The sequence below is a fragment of the Syngnathoides biaculeatus genome, chromosome 11 (assembly GCF_019802595.1).
Source record: "Syngnathoides biaculeatus isolate LvHL_M chromosome 11, ASM1980259v1, whole genome shotgun sequence".
NCBI lineage: Eukaryota > Metazoa > Chordata > Actinopteri > Syngnathiformes > Syngnathidae > Syngnathoides > Syngnathoides biaculeatus.
The window spans coordinates 21,648,949-21,669,972 of record NC_084650.1 but is presented as its reverse complement, the minus strand read 5'-3'; the positions used below and the strand labels follow the sequence as shown (position 1 = coordinate 21,669,972).

General features: G+C 40.1%; 1 protein-coding gene and 1 non-coding gene across 6 annotated transcripts in view; one reads left to right on the top strand and one right to left on the bottom strand.

Moving 5' to 3' along the window:
• gria1a (glutamate receptor, ionotropic, AMPA 1a) overlaps positions 1-21,024 on the top strand; it is a 71,214-nt gene that overhangs the window by 28,544 nt on the left and 21,646 nt on the right. For 3 of the 5 annotated variants that reach the window (XM_061834889.1, XM_061834886.1, XM_061834885.1), the window contains 9 exons: positions 87-271; positions 5,102-5,155; positions 8,090-8,248; positions 9,048-9,215; positions 10,090-10,194; positions 10,895-11,005; positions 14,518-14,724; positions 16,221-16,511; positions 16,587-16,666. In XM_061834889.1, the coding sequence (XP_061690873.1) occupies positions 87-271; positions 5,102-5,155; positions 8,090-8,248; positions 9,048-9,215; positions 10,090-10,194; positions 10,895-11,005; positions 14,518-14,724; positions 16,221-16,511; positions 16,587-16,666 (1,360 nt within the window). Of the gene's footprint in view, positions 1-86; positions 272-5,101; positions 5,156-8,089; positions 8,249-9,047; positions 9,216-10,089; positions 10,195-10,894; positions 11,006-14,517; positions 14,725-16,220; positions 16,667-21,024 lie in introns of all 5 variants that reach the window. The other 2 variants (XM_061834887.1, XM_061834884.1) reach the window with 2 other exon arrangements.
• On the bottom strand, positions 1,894-1,966 carry trnat-ugu (transfer RNA threonine (anticodon UGU)). Its single transcript has one exon. It is a non-coding gene; the product is annotated as a tRNA-Thr (tRNA).

Here is a 21,024-nt window from a genome sequence, read left to right as displayed (position 1 = left end):
ATCTATCTATCTATCTATCTATCTATCTATCTGTCTCCTCTTCCAAATTCATCACCTTTTACATTCGTTTCTCCACCTCTTCCCAGGGCTGTCCGTACTCCAGAAAGTTCTGGACACAGCAGCAGAAAGGAACTGGCTGGTGACCTCGGTCAATGTGGAGACCATGACGGAAGCGTCTTTCCTGAAAGTATTCCAGGACTTGGACAAGAGGAAGGAAGGGCAGATTATCATTGATTGTGAGACAGAGAGGCTCACGGGCATCCTTAAAAAGGTAAAGAGCTTTTCACTCCAATACAATTCCGATCCATTGTGTGCCTTAATGATCTTAAAACCTCAAAGAAAAATCAAGTCCATCTGCTTGGTTGTTTTCCCCTTGGGCAGATGAGTTTTATTTTGAGCAATTAGCTTCCTCGAAGGAGTTAGGAAGAAGTGATTCTGTATACTCGGGCTTCGCGTGATTTAACAAGATGAAGAGGAGCAGCGATGCAGAACAGGATGTGCAGGTAGTGACAGCATTTGTTGGTCTCCTGTTATGTGCAGTCTCCAAGCATCAAAGACAAATATGATAAACAACACAGGTTATGCATTTAGATCCTGCAATCCTCCTGTGACAGAATGAGCTCTTACAGCAGCGTTGCTCCAACAAAAATGATCCTGGAATCTTAATTGACAGTTCAAAAGATATACTTGCACGGCTCACACTTCCCTTTAAAATCAGAACTTTGTTTTGTCGTCACCAAACAACACTGGCCGGCTTATCTTCCATTGTATCTCGTTGCTTGTGTCATCTTAATATTTCATTAAAAAAAAAAAATCAATGTTTAAAAATGATAACACACTTTTGGATTTAAGAGTACATCCAATTTCTTTCTTGCAATACATGAAATGTACATCAGCAGAGACGGATTGCAATACATGTTGTGTCTAATTATACATATTAAATGCACTGTATGTTGGTCTCCAGTAATAAAATGAAAGCTGTGCAATGATCCTATCGAGATTTTTAATATCCCTTCTACAAAATACATATTTCCTTCATTCACACAGCAGAGAAGGAATGATGAATAGTTTATCCTCGGCATGAAATGTGTCTACAATATGGAACACAAAAAACTACTTTGTACTGGAATTATCAGATTGTTTTAGTTTTTTTTTTTCATGTAACTGGCAATTTGTTTGATTGAAAGCTACCTTTTATATCAGTAGGGTTGGGAATGAAGAATCGGGAGCCGATTGAAAACGGGACGAGCCTTCCACTTCTCTGAGAGTCGTTCAAATTTTAATATTTCAATTCACTGTTTCGATGCCTATTTCACCCACCCCAAAGAAGAGAAGAGTGAAAACAAACAAAGAAGAACACACATGAAGCTGTCCTTTTGCCCAACAGCAGCGCCGGCGGCGAACAAAAGTGTTTCTTAACTTTGTTAAAATTAATGATGAGTCGCCTCAGTGCAACACAAGGAATAAGATTAGATTGTGCAAAGGAGGTTTTCACAATGTGTACAATCTGATGCACTCCTTCCTGAGTCCAACTCCAAGCATCAGTCCATACTGCACTGAGCTTCATTGAAATCAAATTTCTGTCATTCGGGTGAGTGAAACAGCAAAATATGTCTCTGTCAACATTGAAGCAGCTAGTACCGTAATTTCTCGAGTATAATGCTTCCTCAAGTATAATGCGCACCCCAAAAGTTGACCTCCCAGCACCAATTTGCTGCTATCCATATGATCAAAATATTGGGAATTATCTGTATATGTTTCTTTCGGCTTGTCCCTTTCGGGGTCGCCACAGGGTGTCATCTCAGATGAATGCACATATATGTTTGGCACAATTTTTAACGCCAGAGGCCCTTCCTGACACAGCACTTCTCAGGGAGTGGAGGCCCCAGCAGGAGGCCCCAGTGGGATATGAACCCACAACCCCTGGCTTACAAAATCAGTGCTCTAACCACTGAGCTATGGGGCCTCCTTATTGTATTTCAAAAAACTTCAAAACTTCAAAAAACAATCATTAATAATAATCATTGTGCATGTGCTGATGTAGCTGTAATATAATCTCGGGACAGGCCCAGGACACACCTGTCCTGTTCCCTGTAATTGTGTGCGCTCTCCTGTTTTTTGGGTTTTTTTTATAATGTGCCCATGACGCTCATATTACGGTGTTTGAGCTCACGTTGTTTTGATATCCACCTGAAGCCATTGAGGCGAGCAATCGTTGTTTCGGACTGCAGCGCTACTTCTAGGTTGGTGGCGTCACCAGCACGAGTCATGACACATTTCTATTAAAAGCAGCTTCACAACTAGCCGATGTAGTCTACATTTTTTGACTCGGTTTAAGTTAAAACAAACTTACAGGCAGTCGTTTCTGATCTTTAGTGCAGTAGCAACAAACATGCTACCCTAACGATCGTAAAATGCAAACTCCCCGAGGAGGTCATGGAGTTCAATTTGGGGCCACACATTACCCAAATAAATATAAATGTGTAACATAAGACATCGAATATCATATCGAAAGGTATATGTACACCTTGTTTTAACCCACTCTATGTACCTCTATGTAACTATACAATACGATTGTATTTTTATATTTTTCATCCATACCTAAATATAATGCACTTTATAAACTTTTTGAAAATATTTTTGGAAAAATGTGCACATTATTTTTGAGAAATTACAGTCAAGTAAATGGAATCAAAATAAGGAACCAGAAAAGGGATTGTAATCGTTTAGATTCAAATGATCCCCAGCCCGAGATGTCGGACAAGGTTTGTATAGTGTTTCATGTGATGCAGGAACACAGTTGTACTGTTTGGACAATGTGGACAGTAAACACGTTTGTAATGTTCATTTTTGTAGTTACAACTCATGAATCATACGCTCACATCCACACCCACGCTCATACACACACACAGAGTGGAGATTATTTTCGCTTTGACATGAATGTTATTGATGGCCTGGTCAACAGTTAAGGTTATTGCATCAGTTCTCACAGCGGAGCCCGTATGGAGAAGTTTTCCATACAGACAGCCACCATCAATCTCTCATATCTGCTCCCCGCATCCACGCCGACCCACTCATGCACCCACACAGTACATGACACTTGTATGCAGCTGCGTGCGCACATCCACACGAGTACACGCAGGTTTGCCTTTCGCCCTTTAAACTCCCGTGTTCGTCTCACTCATCTCTTACAGTACACAGATTCGCTTACGATAATGTCACTGTCAGTATCCTACGGCTAACTTCTCAAAGAAGCTAAATGTTAACGTAGTCTCCTTGGAGAACATCCGTGGTGACAGAGGTGTTACAAGTACGGAGCTGGTTTTCATGCAGAGACGTGAGAAATGGCCCTTCCTCCTAGGGGCTAAAGTCTGAATGGCACAAATTTGCATGTGTAATTAATGGGCACTCATATCCAAAACATTTGCATTTGGTGGCCTACTGAGGTAGCGGTGCAATGGTGGAAGTGTGCATTTGTGTGTGTGTGCGTGTATGAGACTGTACGAGTGTCTTCCTCTTGCTTTTCCTTGCCAGAGGCTTGACTGCAGGGCCTGTCTTGTGCTAGGGTCACCATTAATAACAAATGCCACCTTCTGCTATGACCTGCAGTATTATTACGCATACACAACACACACACACAAGACATAAAGCAAATGTTCACCCCTTCGGGGGAAAATGCTGAGAGGATGAGGGGGGCAACAATGTGTGATGTCCTGTACACTGTCTGAGCATGGACAGATGAATGAGCTGCCTATCCACTGTAAAGCATATTAAGTGGGTGGTGCATGACTTTCGACCGGTTCTGCCCGCTCGGGCTTAATTTATGTGACTTCCCCGAGTGCTTTGTTGACACAGTTGACACTCAGTTGGTGTACAGTAAAAAAGATCTCTTTTTTTAGGCATGAGAGTTGCCTTGAGCTCTTCAATGAGGAGTGTGGGGAGAGGGCAGCCAATTTAAATGCCAGTCAAAGTGGGGCCAAAATAATTTTTTTATCTAGGAATAAATTGATGCTGGCAGTTTACCCAACACCTCTCGACTTGTTACTCGCCTGACCCTTGGGGGTGGGCTGACCGGTCATCACTAAAGACAAGATTGTCATTACACTCTGTGTTGCTATGGGGATGGGCAACGAATGCTGTGCTTTCTTATTTTGTGTGCTTTTTTTTTTTTAGTTCATGGTGACGTTTCGCTGGTTTTGATCTGATTCATATACACATAAGAGATGAAATGAGAGCTCTCTGTGAAACAGGACTAAAAGAAATGGGAGGAGGGCTGTTGTTGTTGTTATAATACTTCACAAAATAATTCTACATATTTCAGTCTTTCACGATTGAGTAAAAATAATTGTTTCCTCCATTTTCTGCATGAAGCAACTTGATTTGGGGGGGTGCCATCACTGTTATGTAACAGTGGGATGACAATTCAAAATTCCTCGCTCACTAATATGTTTTCAGAAAGAGTGTTGGCAGGTAACAAATGATTTGTTGTTCTTTTATTCCACAACGGATGGAACCAAACTAATTGTATAAAAGCAATTTAAAGTCATTTCAACATATTCAAAAGATGTTGCCTTTGGCAAAAACAAATTACTGTATTCTTTGTTTTGGACATTTGAGGATGTTGTTGCATTATTTACTGGAAGTATTCTTATGTGGCAATGCGCATTTTTTAAATTGCGTTTTAAGTGTTTTCTTACAGTGTCTGCTATTCAAATATAATTTGTCACATCAATGTAACATTAGCTATGTAAGAGAACAGTGTCAAAGTCAAATTACTAGTTAGAGCAGAGAGATTGTGTTAATAGCTCAGGTCCTAATCATATCAAGGTTGTTTTGGTGAATTAAACAAAAATTATAAAAAAATAAAATAAAAAGTTGCCCTCACTTTTCATTTAGCACCGTTGCGCTAATTTGTGTGGACCTACTTTCTTGTGCTGCCAACAATGTTTTTTCTAGGTATAGTTTACTGCTTTGACAGTGTCGCACACTCTTACTTTTACTCTGTCTCAACCTTTCTCTCACACACACACGCACAAATGCATGCAGCGCATTGTTGTGTCAAGGTCAGTTTTTGCTTTATTATTCCTTTTCTATCCTCCAGATCGTTGAGCAAGGGAAGAATGCAAAGAGTTACCACTACATCTTGGCTAACCTGGTAAGTATTTATTTTCTCCTACTCTCCAAAACGAATATTCTAGGTCAGGTCAGCAGTATGGAATGTTATTAATATTGACTGCGTATATGCTGGCCCAAAAATTAATGCAATACAGATCATTCTGAAACCCTTCACAAAACACTGGAGACAAAACAAAAACTGAACAACTTATGAAAGGAAACGGAGCTCGGCCTGGAAATATGTTTCAGAATATCGCTCGTCTGAGTGAAATAAACATTCCTTAACAATTTAGCTTCATCAACTGACATAGTGTGATGCTCCGAGCAGATCTGCAGGGCCAAAGGTCAGATGGCCAATGTGCTGTAAGATACGATCCTTTAGCTCAATTTGACTAGTGCCATTTTCTACATCAAATTTATCTGCAGCACAGGCTACAGTATTCTTCACATTCACTCAATGACGCAGAAGAAGAGGACTTTGACATTGTGGTAATAACAGCATTAATATGCTGCAACTTGAACATTTTTTCTCACCGTTATGGTTATTAGAGTGACTCAATCTCGCTCGTCTACTCTGAATAAATGAGTTGTAAATGATAACGCTGGGAGATTTTTTTTTTTTTTCAATAGGCACACAAGGGGATTTAAGTCATTTTTCAAATGTAAGCCATTAAAAAGTTACTTCTGTATTCCATATGGTGCACTGACAAGAGTTACATTGTCCAGTCTCTTGGCTACTGATGTTAGTGAACCACCATTCGTGCGAGGTGTTTAATGCCTATTAGAAAATGGTCATAAACTGTGTCAGAGACGTTTGTTGGGTAGAATTGATGGCAATTTTATGTGCTTTGGGCCTTTCACTCCAACAATGGCTTGATTCCTTTGGCGATGCAGCTAAATCACTAGACTAATAATCGACTAGCTTTCACTGTCCACCACAATAAGAATCACACTAGCATACAGCCATGCAATTATGACACCTTCAAATCACAGCTCACTGTTCTACATTAAATCCATAGATAGCATCAAAATCACACTGTTCACTGGCACCCATTTCATATTTCCAACCCTTTTTTTAAGATCACCAATCTGTTTTAAATAGAAAAGAATGACTTGCCGCTGGTTCTTCAGCTGATTGTGTTCTTTTCAAAGTAGCACCATGTTTGCACCATAGTTTTGGTAGCAGGTGGTGACATTTGCTTCTATTGAAGCATGAACTGGCTTTCATGTTGCAGTTGTTGCCATGCCAACATTCACTCGACCCAGACATTTGTGGGAAATAAGAAAAAAAGCTAATCAGTCAGCCACGTCTACTGGCTTAGTTTACTGGCTTAATCATCAATCGTTTATTTACCGTCTGGACTGGGAGGTTGTTCGGATCGGCCATGTGACAGGAAGAGCTAAAGAAAGCTTTACATGATATTTGAAATGAATAAATAAATAAATCGAAGACGAGAGTGTAGATGGAAAATGGAAATATTTTCTGTCAGACAATGCAGAGAAGAGCCTTCTCCTCTCATCAGTCAAAATTCTTCTCTCTTGCTGTCTGGACTTCCCACTCAATCACAACTGTCTGCCTCTTCCTGACAGGCATACTTCCTTGCCTTTGTCCCTTTTGCTAAAATAGCCTCTTCACATAAAAGGGAGGAAGTACGACTAGGGCGTATTACGTTCTGACTGAAGGTATGGATATTTTTTTTAAAAAGTTGCAAACTATCAGGTCCTCTTGAGGACTGATTTCTTTTTTTCTTTATAATTTTCTCACAAGTTTTGTCCATAAAGAGAGTCAGTGAGCCTCTTACATGAGCTTACATTTTAAGGTGTGTCATCTTCACAGTGCTATTAATGATAGCTGTGATGGAATGAGGTATTGAAATATTCATCCCCATCTTCTATGTTATGGTTTTAGTTTTACTAGACAAACAAGCGACTTACACTGCATTTGCACTTTTTCAACTTTTAAAAAACGATTTAAATGTATTTTGCCTTTTATATACAGTTCACATACAGGTTTAACAAGCTTAGTGTACTTTGTGTGTAAAACTTGCAATTTGTAGCAGGATGATGGTTTAGCAATTAAAGATGATTAATTTGATATTATATATATACAGAGAGAGAAAGAGAGTGAGAGAGACAGAGAGAGAGACAGAGAGAGAGAAAGAGAAAGAGAGAGAGATTTTTTATTGTGGCTTTGGTGTGATATGTATAAATGTCCTGCATACTAAAACAGCCATGCTTCAAGTGCTTCTCTCAAAAGGTTGTTGGTGAGTTAAAATATTAGACTAGAATTGTAAAGACAATCAAGAGGTCAATGTGCTAATTTCACTACACTCCAATTTTGGTGGTTGAGTGTGTTTATATGGAGCATTTTTTTCATTAGGTACGGGCTTAATCGGAATACAAGGCTCCATGTAAACCAGGCTACTGATGCCTGTGTTACGTGAACAGCTTGTTTGTGGTCTAAGGAAGTCCAACATGAAGTACTGTTCAGTATACTGGAATTTGCACTACATCCACTAAGACTTCAACTGTAGTACAACTCCTTTGAGTAGCATTATTTTGCTCAATAAACCAATGGTATCAAAGTAGGAATCCACCACATTCAGTTAGATATATTAAAATAAATTAACTGATTTAATAATGGCTAATGCCTGACCTAGTGATTCAAGGGATTCTAGTCCAATGTTCATGATGTATACATTAATTTGACTAAATGGCCTAAGTGCCCATCCGCACTATGGATATAAACTACCCCAAAAGAATCACTAAAAATACACATAATGTAGCTTTGCTGTACATATAGTACATAATTAATTACTTACCATGAAAAGAGGTGAATTATTACTTTTGAGGTGGCAGAGCTGTTAGTACAGGATTACTGGATTGTGCAGGTGTATATGATATCGCGGCCAGTGAGCGTACAGTCTCTTGCCCGTGGCTTTCACTTTCCCTGCTTGTCCACATCCTCTCACAGGGTTTCCTGGACATCGACCTGACAGACCTGCGGAAGGGTGGAGCGAATATTACCGGCTTCCAGCTCGTCAACAACTCAGAGCCCAGCGTTAGCAGAGTCGTCCAGCAATGGATGGAATTTGACAACAAAGATTCCAAAATGCCCAAGAGTGGACTCAAAGTAATTACATTTCTTGCTATGTTTACCTTTGTTCGCCCTCTGCCATTGGAACGCTGATGTGTTGTAATCCACTGATGTCCTTAGCATTGTATAGCATTATGTAAGAGATTTGTTAGCTTTCCTGCTTTTTGTCGCTGTCAAGAACTCATGAAACAGTCAAACTGGTGACAGGATACATTTGTATGATCCTATCACAGTTTGATAATGAAAATGTTGCTGTTTTACAATACAGTTACCTGTTAATGGATCTATCCATCAAAAGTAATAGATAAATCTGAAGCAATTAAATCAGGATGCAAATGGAAGAACAGACATGACAGTGATCATCGAGTTACTTTAGGTGCATAATTGAACAAATATATTTTATATTTGGTGGTACGCTGGTGCTACCGGCGAGAGCATTGGCCCCACAGTTCTGAGGACCAGGGTTCAAATCCCAGACCCCACCTGTGTGGAGTTCACATGTTCTCCCCGTGCCTGCATTGGTTTTCTCCGGGCACTCTGGTTTCTTCCCACCTCCCCAAAATATGCATTAATTGGACTCTCTAAATTGCCCCAAGGAGTGATTGTGAGTGTGAATTGTTGTTTGTCTCTATCTGCCCTGCAATTGGATGGTATCTGGTTCAGGGTCTACCCCACCTCCTGCCCAAAGATAGCTGGCATAGGCTCCAGCACTCCCACAACCCTTTTGAGGATAATCACCTCACAAAATGGTTGGATGGATATTTTATATTCAGAACACTCTTCACTCTTGTGTCCTGGTCAAAAATATTAACTGACTTTATTTCCCTGTTTCCAGTACACTGGAGCTTTGACATACGACGGTGTAAAAGTCATGTCAACAGCGTTCCAGAATTTGAGGAGACAAAGGATAGACATCTCGCGGAGGGGCAACGCGGGGGAATGTCTTGCCAACCCACCAACTCCATGGGGTCAGGGCATAGACATCCAAAGAGCCTTGCAGCAGGTCCGTGCACACACACAGAAGCCTTGCGTTCAAGCACACGAACGCTCAGTGTCGTCCAGCCACGCCTGAGTGGCGCATGGGCTAACAGCTCCTGAGTTGGGGCTGGCTGAGCAAATTAGGTCTCGTTCTGTCATCTGAAGTCCACATGAAGTCGTAGGAAAGTCCCCAGTATCAAAAGTGACACACAGACTGGTAAACAATATCTGCTGGCGATAATACTAAGCTGTGATCATCATGGGAAATGACATCAGCAATTGACTTTAGAAATCTAATATTTGCCAATAGGAAGCAGTGTACTGTACATTCTATGAGACTTCTTGAGCCATACTGAAACAGACACACACACATAGTCACTAGCATACTTTCTTATCAAAAAGAAGAGACAATTCCCCAATAAAACAACAGCTGATTAAAAAAAAATCCTTTGAAATCAATTGCTTGATTTTCTCCTATATGTATAATGTCGAACATAATAATGCAATAGCATGGATGTGCGCAGGCACCCCGAGGCTCTGTCTGCAGGATGGCTGTGCAGAGGCCCACTCAGTGTCAATCTAGCCATCTGCTTTTAGATAGAATGGAATGAAGCTGTGTTCGCTCAATTAACTCCATCTTGCTGCCAAGACAAACACTGCATTGTATACGGACACACGCCCCGTCTGTTACCTCCGTAGGGATGTCGACATCGCGGTATCGAACGTATGCTACACAAACACAAAGACCTATGCCACACACTGTATTTCAAGTACAGGTGCCATGAACAAATAATTATTTAGTATTGTTCGTGGTGAAAATCTCATATACATTTTGTGTTTCTACCTACATATCTAACAATTTCTTTATACCAATTAATAACTCAATATATCCAACTCAGGTACGTATAGATGGACTGACTGGTCACATTCAATTCAATGAGAAAGGCCGCAGAACCAACTACACAGTTAGTGTCATGGAACTTGCTCCATCAGGACCTAAAAAGGTGAGCACAATGTCTTCAGCTTTTGTTTTCTTGTTTATTTTTGCTCCAGAAACAAGGATCCAGAACTATTCTGCGAGTTTAAAACTGTAAGGGTTAATATAGGCTGGGGTGCACATAACAGTTTTGGTCTGGTTCTCAAAGGAGCACCAGAGGTTGCTGGTTTAGTCTTCTTTTTAGTCTCACTGGATGGATGGGTTCCTATCCATTTATAGACATACATCCTATTTGTTACTTACTTATTTTTTTAATAAATAAGGCAATAAATCATTTTGTTTAAAGGCCTTGTGTGATTTTTTTTTTCTTTATTTGTACTTGTTATTGCTTGTGCTTTGTGCTTTTTTAGTCTTAGTCTGTGCTACCTCACATCTGGTACACAGGCTGTACACAAATACCTGTTGCAACATGTTCATGTAATTAATTTCTAATTAATGGCAAAAAAGGGGGGGGGGGATGACCACGGTTGTGGTAGCCCACAATGCCGTTAGCAACGATGAAGAAGAAGACGGGTCTCACACAGGGCACCGTTCAAGCTAGCACCACCACTGCTTACATCATGTGCACTGACACAATCGCATCTGGTGTTCTTTTAATATGTTCAGTGCGCATGTGCAACTGTGCACCACATATGTTCACCTGTGGCTGTAAGACACCGTTTTCTATACTTTTAAGAATGTACAGTAATTAACCATCCTTTTAATAGGTTGGCTACTGGAATGAAGATGAGAAGTATGTGACCACTGCAAGCTTCATGAGAGGCAGCAATGACACCTATGGCCTTCAGAACCGAACTTACATTGTCACTACTATCTTGGTGAGTCTGTGTAAAATGTAACTTGCATTTTTACCTTCGAGAACCTGGGCTGACAGGCATGTTGATGCCCAGCAGATATGCACTATGGTGATTATTGCAGCAACATCCTGAAAGGATCAACTGTTGTATCAGTGAACACTTGCACTGGGAAAATTGGTGATTATGCAGAAGAGGTATGATCTAACTCCTACCCTGCCAGTAGCCAAGAGGGGTATTTCCCTCCGTGATGTACTGAGACAGCCCTGTTGCAACATTGTAACTCTATCTATCATGTCAACTTGGAGCAAAATCTCTGAGGGAAGCTTCCAGCAATGTGTTGAATCCCTATCACAAAGATTTAAGATAGTTGTGAAGCAAAGGATGTGTCCAACAATACCTAGTAAACATGTCAGCTCGTATAGAAGCTGTCTAGAAATATGTTCTTGACATCAATTCTGTAATATTTGATTGCTATCTTCTCGTTCATTGCAACTTGGTAGTTTTCATTGTCCTTGTCCATATGACATTAAGCTGCAGCTGGTGTCTTGCTAGTACTGTAGTTTGTTTTTTGTGAATAAAGCAGCCAATTCATCTGGCAGCAAGGTTATCACAAACATTCCCTTGAAATTTAAAACCATTGATGAGCACACATAGTTTGTATACAGAACAGCGATGACGATATAATTCTATCTTTGCAAGGCACAGGATGTTCTCCGGTTCTGCCTTGTGCGGAGAATTTGATATCGGAGAATAAATTCAGTGTTGAAAGATTTCTGCAGCTTAGTTCATGTACTATTTTTTTTAATCTCTGGGGAACGGCACATGCATTAACACTGGACCAAGATGGTTGTAACCTTCCTACCTTGCAGCTTATCTCTGCTGTGAATGTTGATGGGTTGAAGGATTTTGAGTTTACCTTAAGAGAAATTTAACAGAATGAAATCATGATGTACAATTTTAGAGCGAAATGTCTTACCCAATGTAAGAAAACTTGGTTTGAGTCAAAGATCCTGGGTCTCCCAATAAGACAAAGACACAAAGCAGACAGGAATGGTGAAAAAGAATAAAAAAAGGGGCTTTTAAAATGGCCAGTAATGACTCCTGATCTCAATCCAATTAATAATCTTGGGAGGGATCTGAAATTTGCCAATGGTGAAAGAAATCCTGCAAATGTTCAAGAGCTCTAACAAATTTCAAATTAAGAGTCGAAGGAAATATTGTAAAACTTGAAAAGTGGGAAAAGCTGATAGATGGGTACAAAAAAACCTTTATAGGCTAGTAAGTAATGCAAAAAAATGAAAAGGTGCCAATAATGGTGAGCACGGCTGTAGGTGAAGGGTGCTACGAGGCAATATGAATTAACTAGAAAAACAGAAGTACATTTCAAAAGTGCTCCCTTGTTTTCAGGCAGTAGATGAACACATTTATTATGATACATGGATTACATATCTATTGTCTTACAGTTGGGGAGACAGATTTGTGGCAAAAATGCAACAAAGTTTTTTTAGCTTAATCACAGGGGGACTCATTGACATTGGAAAACCTTCTTTTAGCACAAAGGTCGGAGTCACTCAAGAGTGCAGACCCAAAATAAGACTCTTTGATATAATGTCCTACCAGTGTTACATTTTCTGGGAAGATAAATTGGGTCTCTGCCTTGAAACCAAAGGGAGGATATTAAGTGTTAACATTTATTAGGCTGAGGGGTGTTGCAACGCAGAGCTTTTACACCTTTTAACTTTTTTTGCCGGCTGAGCTGTTGCTTGAGGCAGGTACAACTTTGTGCTTGACTACAATGTGGCAGGCTGCAGCAGGAGTAAAACAGGCTGTGTGAGCAGGAGATCCGGACGGAGGCCAGCTGATTGACTTTAATGTGACGCCAGTTCTCATCCTCTTGAAGAGTTTGGTCCCACTCAATTTTTTTTTTTTTGTGTGTGGTTCTGGCACACATAGATTTGATGGAAGGTTGGGGACAAATTTTGCTAAATGTGTCACTTTTTCTTCTCTTTTCCTTTCGGCTTGTCCCATTATGGGTCACCGCAGCGTGTCATCTCTAAGCCTATCTTGTGCATCTTGCTCTCTGATACCAACTGCCCTCTTGTCTTCCCACACAACATCCATCAACCTTTTTTTTGGTCTTCCTCTCACTCTTTTGCCTTGCAGCTCCTCAGTACCCTTCTACCAACATACTTACTCTCTCACCTCTGGGCATGTCCAAACCATTGAAGTCTGGTCTCTCGAACCTCGTCTCCAAAACATCCAACTTTGGCTGTCCCACTAATGAGTTCATTTTTAATCCTATCCAACCTGCTCACACCAAGCGAGAACCTAAACATCTTCATTTCTGCTACCTCCAGTTCTGGTTCCTGTTGTCTCTTCAGTGCCACCGTCTCTAATCTGTACATCGTGGTTGGCCTCACCACTGTTTTATAGACTTTACCCTTCATCCTAGCAGAGACTCTTCTGTCACATAACACAGCAGAGACCTTCCACCGCGAGATGCTTTAAAAATATGTATAAATAAAAAAATTCACTCAAGCATTTAGAAAAGTTGCAAAATATAATCACTTAAGTGACTGTAGTGTATGTGTTTGTACAGATGTATTCTCGAGAATGTTATGTCTGTCATTCCAAGTGCACTTGACCATGCCTTGCTTTATTTTCATTCCTCAAGTGCTGATATATTACCAGGAGGCTAACAATGATCACCTCCGCCATAAAGAACAGGAGAACCCAGCCAACATACAAAGGAATAGCGCCTTCCTTTTTTATATGAAATATGACAGCATCATTTTTTCACCTCAGCACAATAACCTGTGGGAATTGTGGTCGCCGCGCTCCTAAGTGACAAGACCCCTCGTACCTGGAAATCTATGTGAAATATATTTTTTGGGGGGAAAGGCGAAGCGGGGCCCCAGGTGTAAAGGCAGCAATGGTATCCCATGTCACCCAATCAGTGTGAAGTGTACAAATGTGGTTATGATATAGTTACTAGTCCAGACAGGAACAGGGGTCAGCCAGGCTGCACACACACACAAATACATGCAGACGCACACGTACCTACTCACACTGCAATCTTTTGTTCAAAGTCCTGTGCTAATCATCTTTATCGTCTTCCTCCGCTTCCTAACTGTTCTGTGTCATTGTTGTCATACTAATCGTTTGGATCAGAATTACACACCTTACCATCAAAGGATACAGCCCAATTAACATTATGTAATCTCATCTACGTTCCTTTCAAATTCTTGCAGTGCAACAAATGCATTTTCATCTCAGTAATATGCTTTTCCAAACAACGAGATTTCAGATGGATGATTATGCTGTGTAAACTGCAGCCAGCTTTAATATGAACCGTAATGCTGTCACTGCTTTAATTAACTTGACAAACTGTCCCGCTGTACAGAGCTACAGTGTGCTCACAGTAGCTTCTAACATCTAGCAACATTTTGGTATCGATGGGTTTGTATTTGTGTTTTGTTTTTCATACACATTTCAGTCATATTTCTTTATTTTTTTATTCTCTGCATTTTTAGGAATCACCATATGTGATGCTTAAGAAGAATCATGAGCAGCTTGTTGGGAACGATAAGTACGAAGGCTACATCGTCGAGCTGGCTGCAGAGATAGCCAAACATGTCGGCTACCAGTACAAACTGAAAATTGTTTCAGATGGCAAATACGGAGCCAGAGACCCTGATACCAAAATGTGGAATGGCATGGTTGGAGAACTTGTGTATGGGGTGAGTGTACTGCTTTGTACTGCTTTTTTTCCTATTATTTTAGTACTGTGACTGAATACACAGCAGGTATCATCATTGACAAATATTTTTTTAAATAACATAAATTGCAAGATGCAAGTCAATAATAATGTCTAGAACAAGCACCTAAGCAAATGTTTATGCCTTACTATCAAAGACATAAAAACCCACAATGGTCATTGATAGCTGACAAAATTATAACAATAGAAGATGGAAAAAAAATACTAAAAATGAGTTCATGAAAATCAGGCAGTGATTTTTAATGGTGTGCCAACAAATTTAATAAAATAAAAACTAAAACCACAACAAAAATGCCGCCAGCCTTAACATATAGAACTTTTCTACTGCTGGCACTTACTTCATAGTAGAAATCCAAAATAGATTTAACGATTAATTTTAGGCTAATTTTCTTGTGAAATACAGTGCTCGATTTTGAGCCATATTTTGGCCCCTGCATATTTAGAGCAAAATCCTGCGAGGGAATCTAGTGAGGTTAGATGCATTTGGATACGTTTGTTTTGTTGAAATCGATTGCTGTTATCCTTTGTTGCAGAAGGAAAGCAGCCACATGGGCTGAGTCCATACACAGTCATTTCCATGGAATACGTAGCTTTTGTCAGCTCAGTGTTTTATTGATTTCATCCCTCATGGCTCTAGACCTTTGAAAGTGAGTTTGCGTGGATAATGCAATACAAGCCTTTGCTTTGAAAGGCTTTTTGTAAGATAGCGGCCCCCATTTGTGACACAGACGGACTTGATGGCCGCAACTGGCTGGCGCCATGTTTGTACAAATTTTAATCAATGACGCTGAAATAAATTTGAATTTTTTAAAGTGTATTACATTTGTGATTTAACGTAATTTTGGGGTGCAATTGTGTTCATGTGAGGGTGCAACAGTATATGCCAGCAATATTAGGAATAACACCAACTTGAAACTCATGCAAGAACTTGTGGGGTGTGTTTGTTTTTTTTAATTTCTAAAAATTTTCATTTAGCGTTCAGTGATTACATCAAACAGCAACAATACATCAATCCATCCATTTTCCTTGCTGCTTTATCTTGACTAGGGTCAGGGGCAGGCTGGAATCTGTCTCAGCCAACTCTGGGCGACAGGCAGTGCACACCCTGAACTGGTCGCCAGCCAATTGCAGGGCACGTGTAAACGCACGACCATTCACATTCACACCTGCTGGCAATTTAGAGTCTTCAATTAACTGATCTGAGATGATACGCTGTGGCGACCCCGAAAGGGACAAGCCGAAAGAAATGACGAATTAACATAACATGTTCTGGGGATTTGGTAGGAAACTGGAGTACCAGGAGAAAAGCCACACAGTCATGCAAACTCCAAACAAGCGAGGCCAGATTTGATGTTCTACATGTGACAAATAGTTATTAAATGTAAAAGTATTGTAATGTTGCCCATGTTATAATTCATGGAATTAAACAAGTATGCAATTTGTATTTGTTCTCCTTAGAAAGCAGACGTGGCTGTGGCTCCTCTGACCATCACCCTCGTCCGCGAGGAGGTTATCGACTTCTCAAAGCCCTTCATGTCACTGGGTATTTCCATCATGATCAAGAAACCTACCAAATCCAAACCCGGAGTGTTCTCCTTCCTGGACCCCCTTGCTTACGAGATCTGGATGTGCATTGTGTTTGCGTACATCGGCGTCAGCGTCGTACTGTTCCTCGTCAGCCGCTTCAGCCCATACGAGTGGCATGCAGACGACTACGAGGAAGGAGGCGAGCCACAGAGCCCCACTCAGGCGTCGGCCTCCAATGGATTGCAGCAGGGCCAGACAACCAACCAGCAGAACATAAACCAGCAAAGTCTGGAGCAGACCAATGAGTTTGGCATCTTCAACTCGCTGTGGTTCTCACTGGGGGCCTTCATGCAGCAGGGATGTGATATCTCACCACGGTAAGACTGCTCATTTACATCAGTGCACGTGTCAGCTGGATCCATTTCTGTTTTTCACTTAAACAAATCGACGGCTCAGTTGAGCTTTTTTCTTTTCTGTAAATCTTTGAAAGGTGATCATGAAAGATCCCTACGGGAGTATTGAATGTTCTGTCCGCTCCCGTTAGTGCTCTCATACGCAGTGACAAGAAACCATTCTCAAAAGGTCACCAATTAAAAATCTCATTAAGTGTCTGAAATTAGAGACACTGAGGTCGACTTTCTGTGCGTTCCAGAGATACCCAAAGGAGAAAATGAAAGTCTTGTGCGTATATTATCAGTTTTTATGACTGACCTAGAAGACACCGGATAGGTGATGGCCTTCGTGTCTCTTTAAACATTAACACATGTGCATTATAAATGAAAAACTGTATATATATATATATATATATATATATATATATATACACATATACATATGTATATTCTATCTATAATGCAGGCCTGTTCTGAGCAAAAGGGTCACACTTTTGCTTTGAGTGTTTCTAAGCTTTGAATGAAACACTGATCTTCTAAAAATTCTTCAATGTGCAGCTTAGCAATGTGGGGAAAATATTAATTAAAGGTAGTTTTAAAATATTCCATGGTCTCAATTAACATGTACGATGTTTGTTCGACACTTATGAATTCAACTTGTCAAACTACCCATATATTTGACTGTGAGCTTAAGCACATAACAAAGACAACAACAAAGTAAAACAAATCTAGTCTGCACACATTAGACGACATCTCATTAAATTTCACAGCATGCTTCGTCTCAGCTGTAAGTAGTGACAATAGAAGGCAGCGGCGTTCATCTCAAACCGTCAAGCTATATATAGAAGAATTTTGTGCAACATTTTCTGACTTTAATCTTGTGCTTGACTTAGCATCCACTCTACACAAATAGTTTTGGGAGGGTGAGGCAGGGGATCTGTGTACCTGTGCAAATTGTCTGGAGACTCCTGTTCTTCATGCTCGATGGAGTTTATTGTCGGAGTGTTGACAAGTGAATGCGTCAGATTTCCCTGCCACGTGTTTTGGGAGCACAGTTTCACCATCCTCTTTCAGTTCCTTTCATTTCTGGTTAGGTGCACACAAACACAGGTCTGTTTGTTCCTGGCTAGACCCTCTTCTGCAAAGTGTGAGCGTGTCTTTGATTTAACAACAAGTATAGCATCCACGAAACACACCGGGATCGAGCAGGTGCAAAACAGTCGCATCCAATGTAAGAGGGTGCCCACTGCTACGTGTGCTCGAATATCAGCACAGTGAATTTTTCACCCCGTTCCGAATCGCCCTGAGGGAATCGCCCTCCCCTTAAACATTTGGGTGACCCAGTTACTGTAGTTAGCTCAGCTCTTATTCACACAGAGGTGAGTGTAGATGGAGCCCCTCCAGTGTTATAAGCTCTCCTACATGAGTGAAAGTGTTTTTTGTTTAGTTTTCGTCTGTAGGTATACAAACTCGCATATTCATTTCTCAAAGCTTTTCCTCAACGAGCCCACGAGTGTGTGAGCTGATGGGGAAGTGCTATTGTTTATTTTCAAAGCAATATTCTTAGTAAGCTCTTGCAAGGAGCTGCAATATAAATGTACTTTTTTTATTTGATGACTACTTATCGGAAGGTTGAGAAAGTCATGATGGCTGTGGAAGTTTGCAAATGTCAAAAGCAGCACGTGGCCCTCTTGGTGCTAATTATTGTTTACAGTAAGCTTTTTTAATTGATAATATACACACCTTTATTTTTAGTCATGTTATGTTTAGCACTTTCTATCAGAAGCCTGACTTCTATTTTGAAATGTTCATTAGTCGTTCCACCCCAGTTTCAGTATATTTGGTACAAAGCAGTAAGGTTTGTTTGTTGTTATTGTTGTTTGCTCCAAACGGAACTTTTGAATTATGGCAAAGCTCAACCTTGGTTTCATCCCACCAAAGCACGTTTTCCCACATTTATTTGGAAGATTTTGTTAGTTGAAAAAGTTTGGACAGGATTTATCTCATTTCTTTTTTTTATCATCAAAATCTGACATTTGAACACGGTTGTCTATTTTTAAAGCCTATTAGTGACAGTCATATTTCCCTCAGAAATATACAAAATGACAGCAAGGGAATACCTCAAAATTTTACATAATCACAATGCTTGTGTAAGTTCTTTCAACACTAATTATGTCTATGTGATGTTACCGTACATCTTGCAGAGCATAAAAAATTAACACTGTTAATGTCAGAGGCAGTGTACGTGTAGGTGCATGCAAACCACTCTTCTTTTGGCTCTAATAAGCAAGGACAGAATGTTCTGGAGGTGCACGAAGCTCAGAATAAGTCTCTCACTGTTGCATCTAATCAGAGACAAAAGGACAATAAACAGTATCGGGCATCTTCTCTGTTTTAGATTACTCAGAGAGTACTGTGTTGAATTCCCTTGACCAGTCATGTGTGGGTGCGCGTGGGTGCATGTGTGCATGTATGTGTGTGTTTACGTGCATGCATACTTGTGTGTTCACATACTGTATGATGAGTGTGTTTACATGTGCTTGGAGCAGCGTTACATAGTCATACACTAAAGTGATAGAGGAATGTGTACAGTGTGTGTGTATGGGTGTTTATTGTACACGGTTGCTATTGCTACTTATTCTCAGTCAACTGTGCTCTTTGTAAATGTCAGCACTGTCAGTCAGGCCTCCCATAGGCCGCCGTCCACGCTGGTGGGTCCTCCTTCTGTTTATCTCTGCAGATGGCTGAATTCTCTCCACAAACACACACCACCATCCATCCATCCATCAATCTGTCTTTCAAAATCACTCTGTACATCCCTTTTTCGGTCAGTCTATCCAACCGTCAATTTCTGTGACTCACACCAGTTGTGATTGGTTTTTAATTGTTTAAGTAGGCTTTCCATCTGTCCCCCACGGCCGACTCACTTTCTTGTTGAACTCGTCCACCTCTGCGTGCGTATTATTTTCATGCGGGGTTATGCATTTTGCATGATTTGTCAACAAAGTGAGGCTCACCTGAGTCAAAAAAAAAAAAACTCCACACAGACGATTACCCAATGTGCCCCTTTTGACCTTTGGGTTTTGAGGAACATGGGCATGTTAAAGACCTTCACACAAAGATGTTGTAATATACATGACATGTTGCTTGTCATACCTTCATGACAACTGTTCTGGCTTTCTTCTACCATATTCTCCCAGGAGGCACTGAGGTCCTATTATGCTTTCCCCTCTCACATTGCCTGTATCGCTCCACTTTTATGACTCGAGACTGAAAGTAATGAGCCCTGTCACTCACAGTCTAGCCCGGTGGTAAAGAATTTATCACATGTAATATGGTAACCTGGGAAGATGACGTGTGTAATCTGTGAGTTATTGTGAGGTTTTCTCTTTGAACAGACCTGCTACAAGAAGTTAAAAGGGGGGGGGGGGTGTCAAACTTCACCATATCTACATTTTTTAATCAAGAGCAGCACCTTTGCCTTCTGAGCTGAGATCAGCTCATCTGAATTAATTTGAGTAGGTGGCCCCACCCATAATCAAGTCCAAATGTTTTAATAATAAAGTTCAACTACATACGTGCACTAACTACAACAGTATGTGCACTTGCATTATGCAATTTGGATTCAGATTTGGATTCTTTTTAATCAAATTCAGTTTTTGTTTTGGTTCTCTTTTGTTCCAAACACCTTGCAATATGTTGCAGTGTAATAACACATCACTGCGAACACTAACCATGACAATGAAACTATTGTTCTATCAACTCAAATATGACACGTCAGCATTATTTTATTTCCGTATTAATTTTTTTAACCCAGCATTAACATTGTTGTAAAAGATCTGTTCAGTGACTGCGTGCAAATTACAGTATTTGTCCTTCACGTATTGCTGATACATTCCAATAATAAACAAAAACATTTGTTTGATTGATTAGTTCTCTATTTTAACTATATATATATATATATATATATATATATATATATATATATATATATATATATATATATATATATATGTGTGTGTGTGTATATTTATATATATTTATTTATTTTTAAATAAACTTTGTAAAATTTCCCAAATCTTAACAAGTTAAGCCGAACATATTATTCTGATGTTGCTGTCGTCTCGTTTATTATTCTTTGGTGAACTCCTTAACTGATATCGTATCAGTAACGAGATAGAAACAATACATAATGACAACTGTCATTTACCATATTCCTCAAACAAACGATTAGCAGTCTCAGTAGGAAGCTATTTGGTAGAACCATACAGAGCTGAAAAAGCCAGGCACCCCTGCCTCATACTGGTCACTAGCCTTATAACACTCAGTCAGGAATTGTTGTA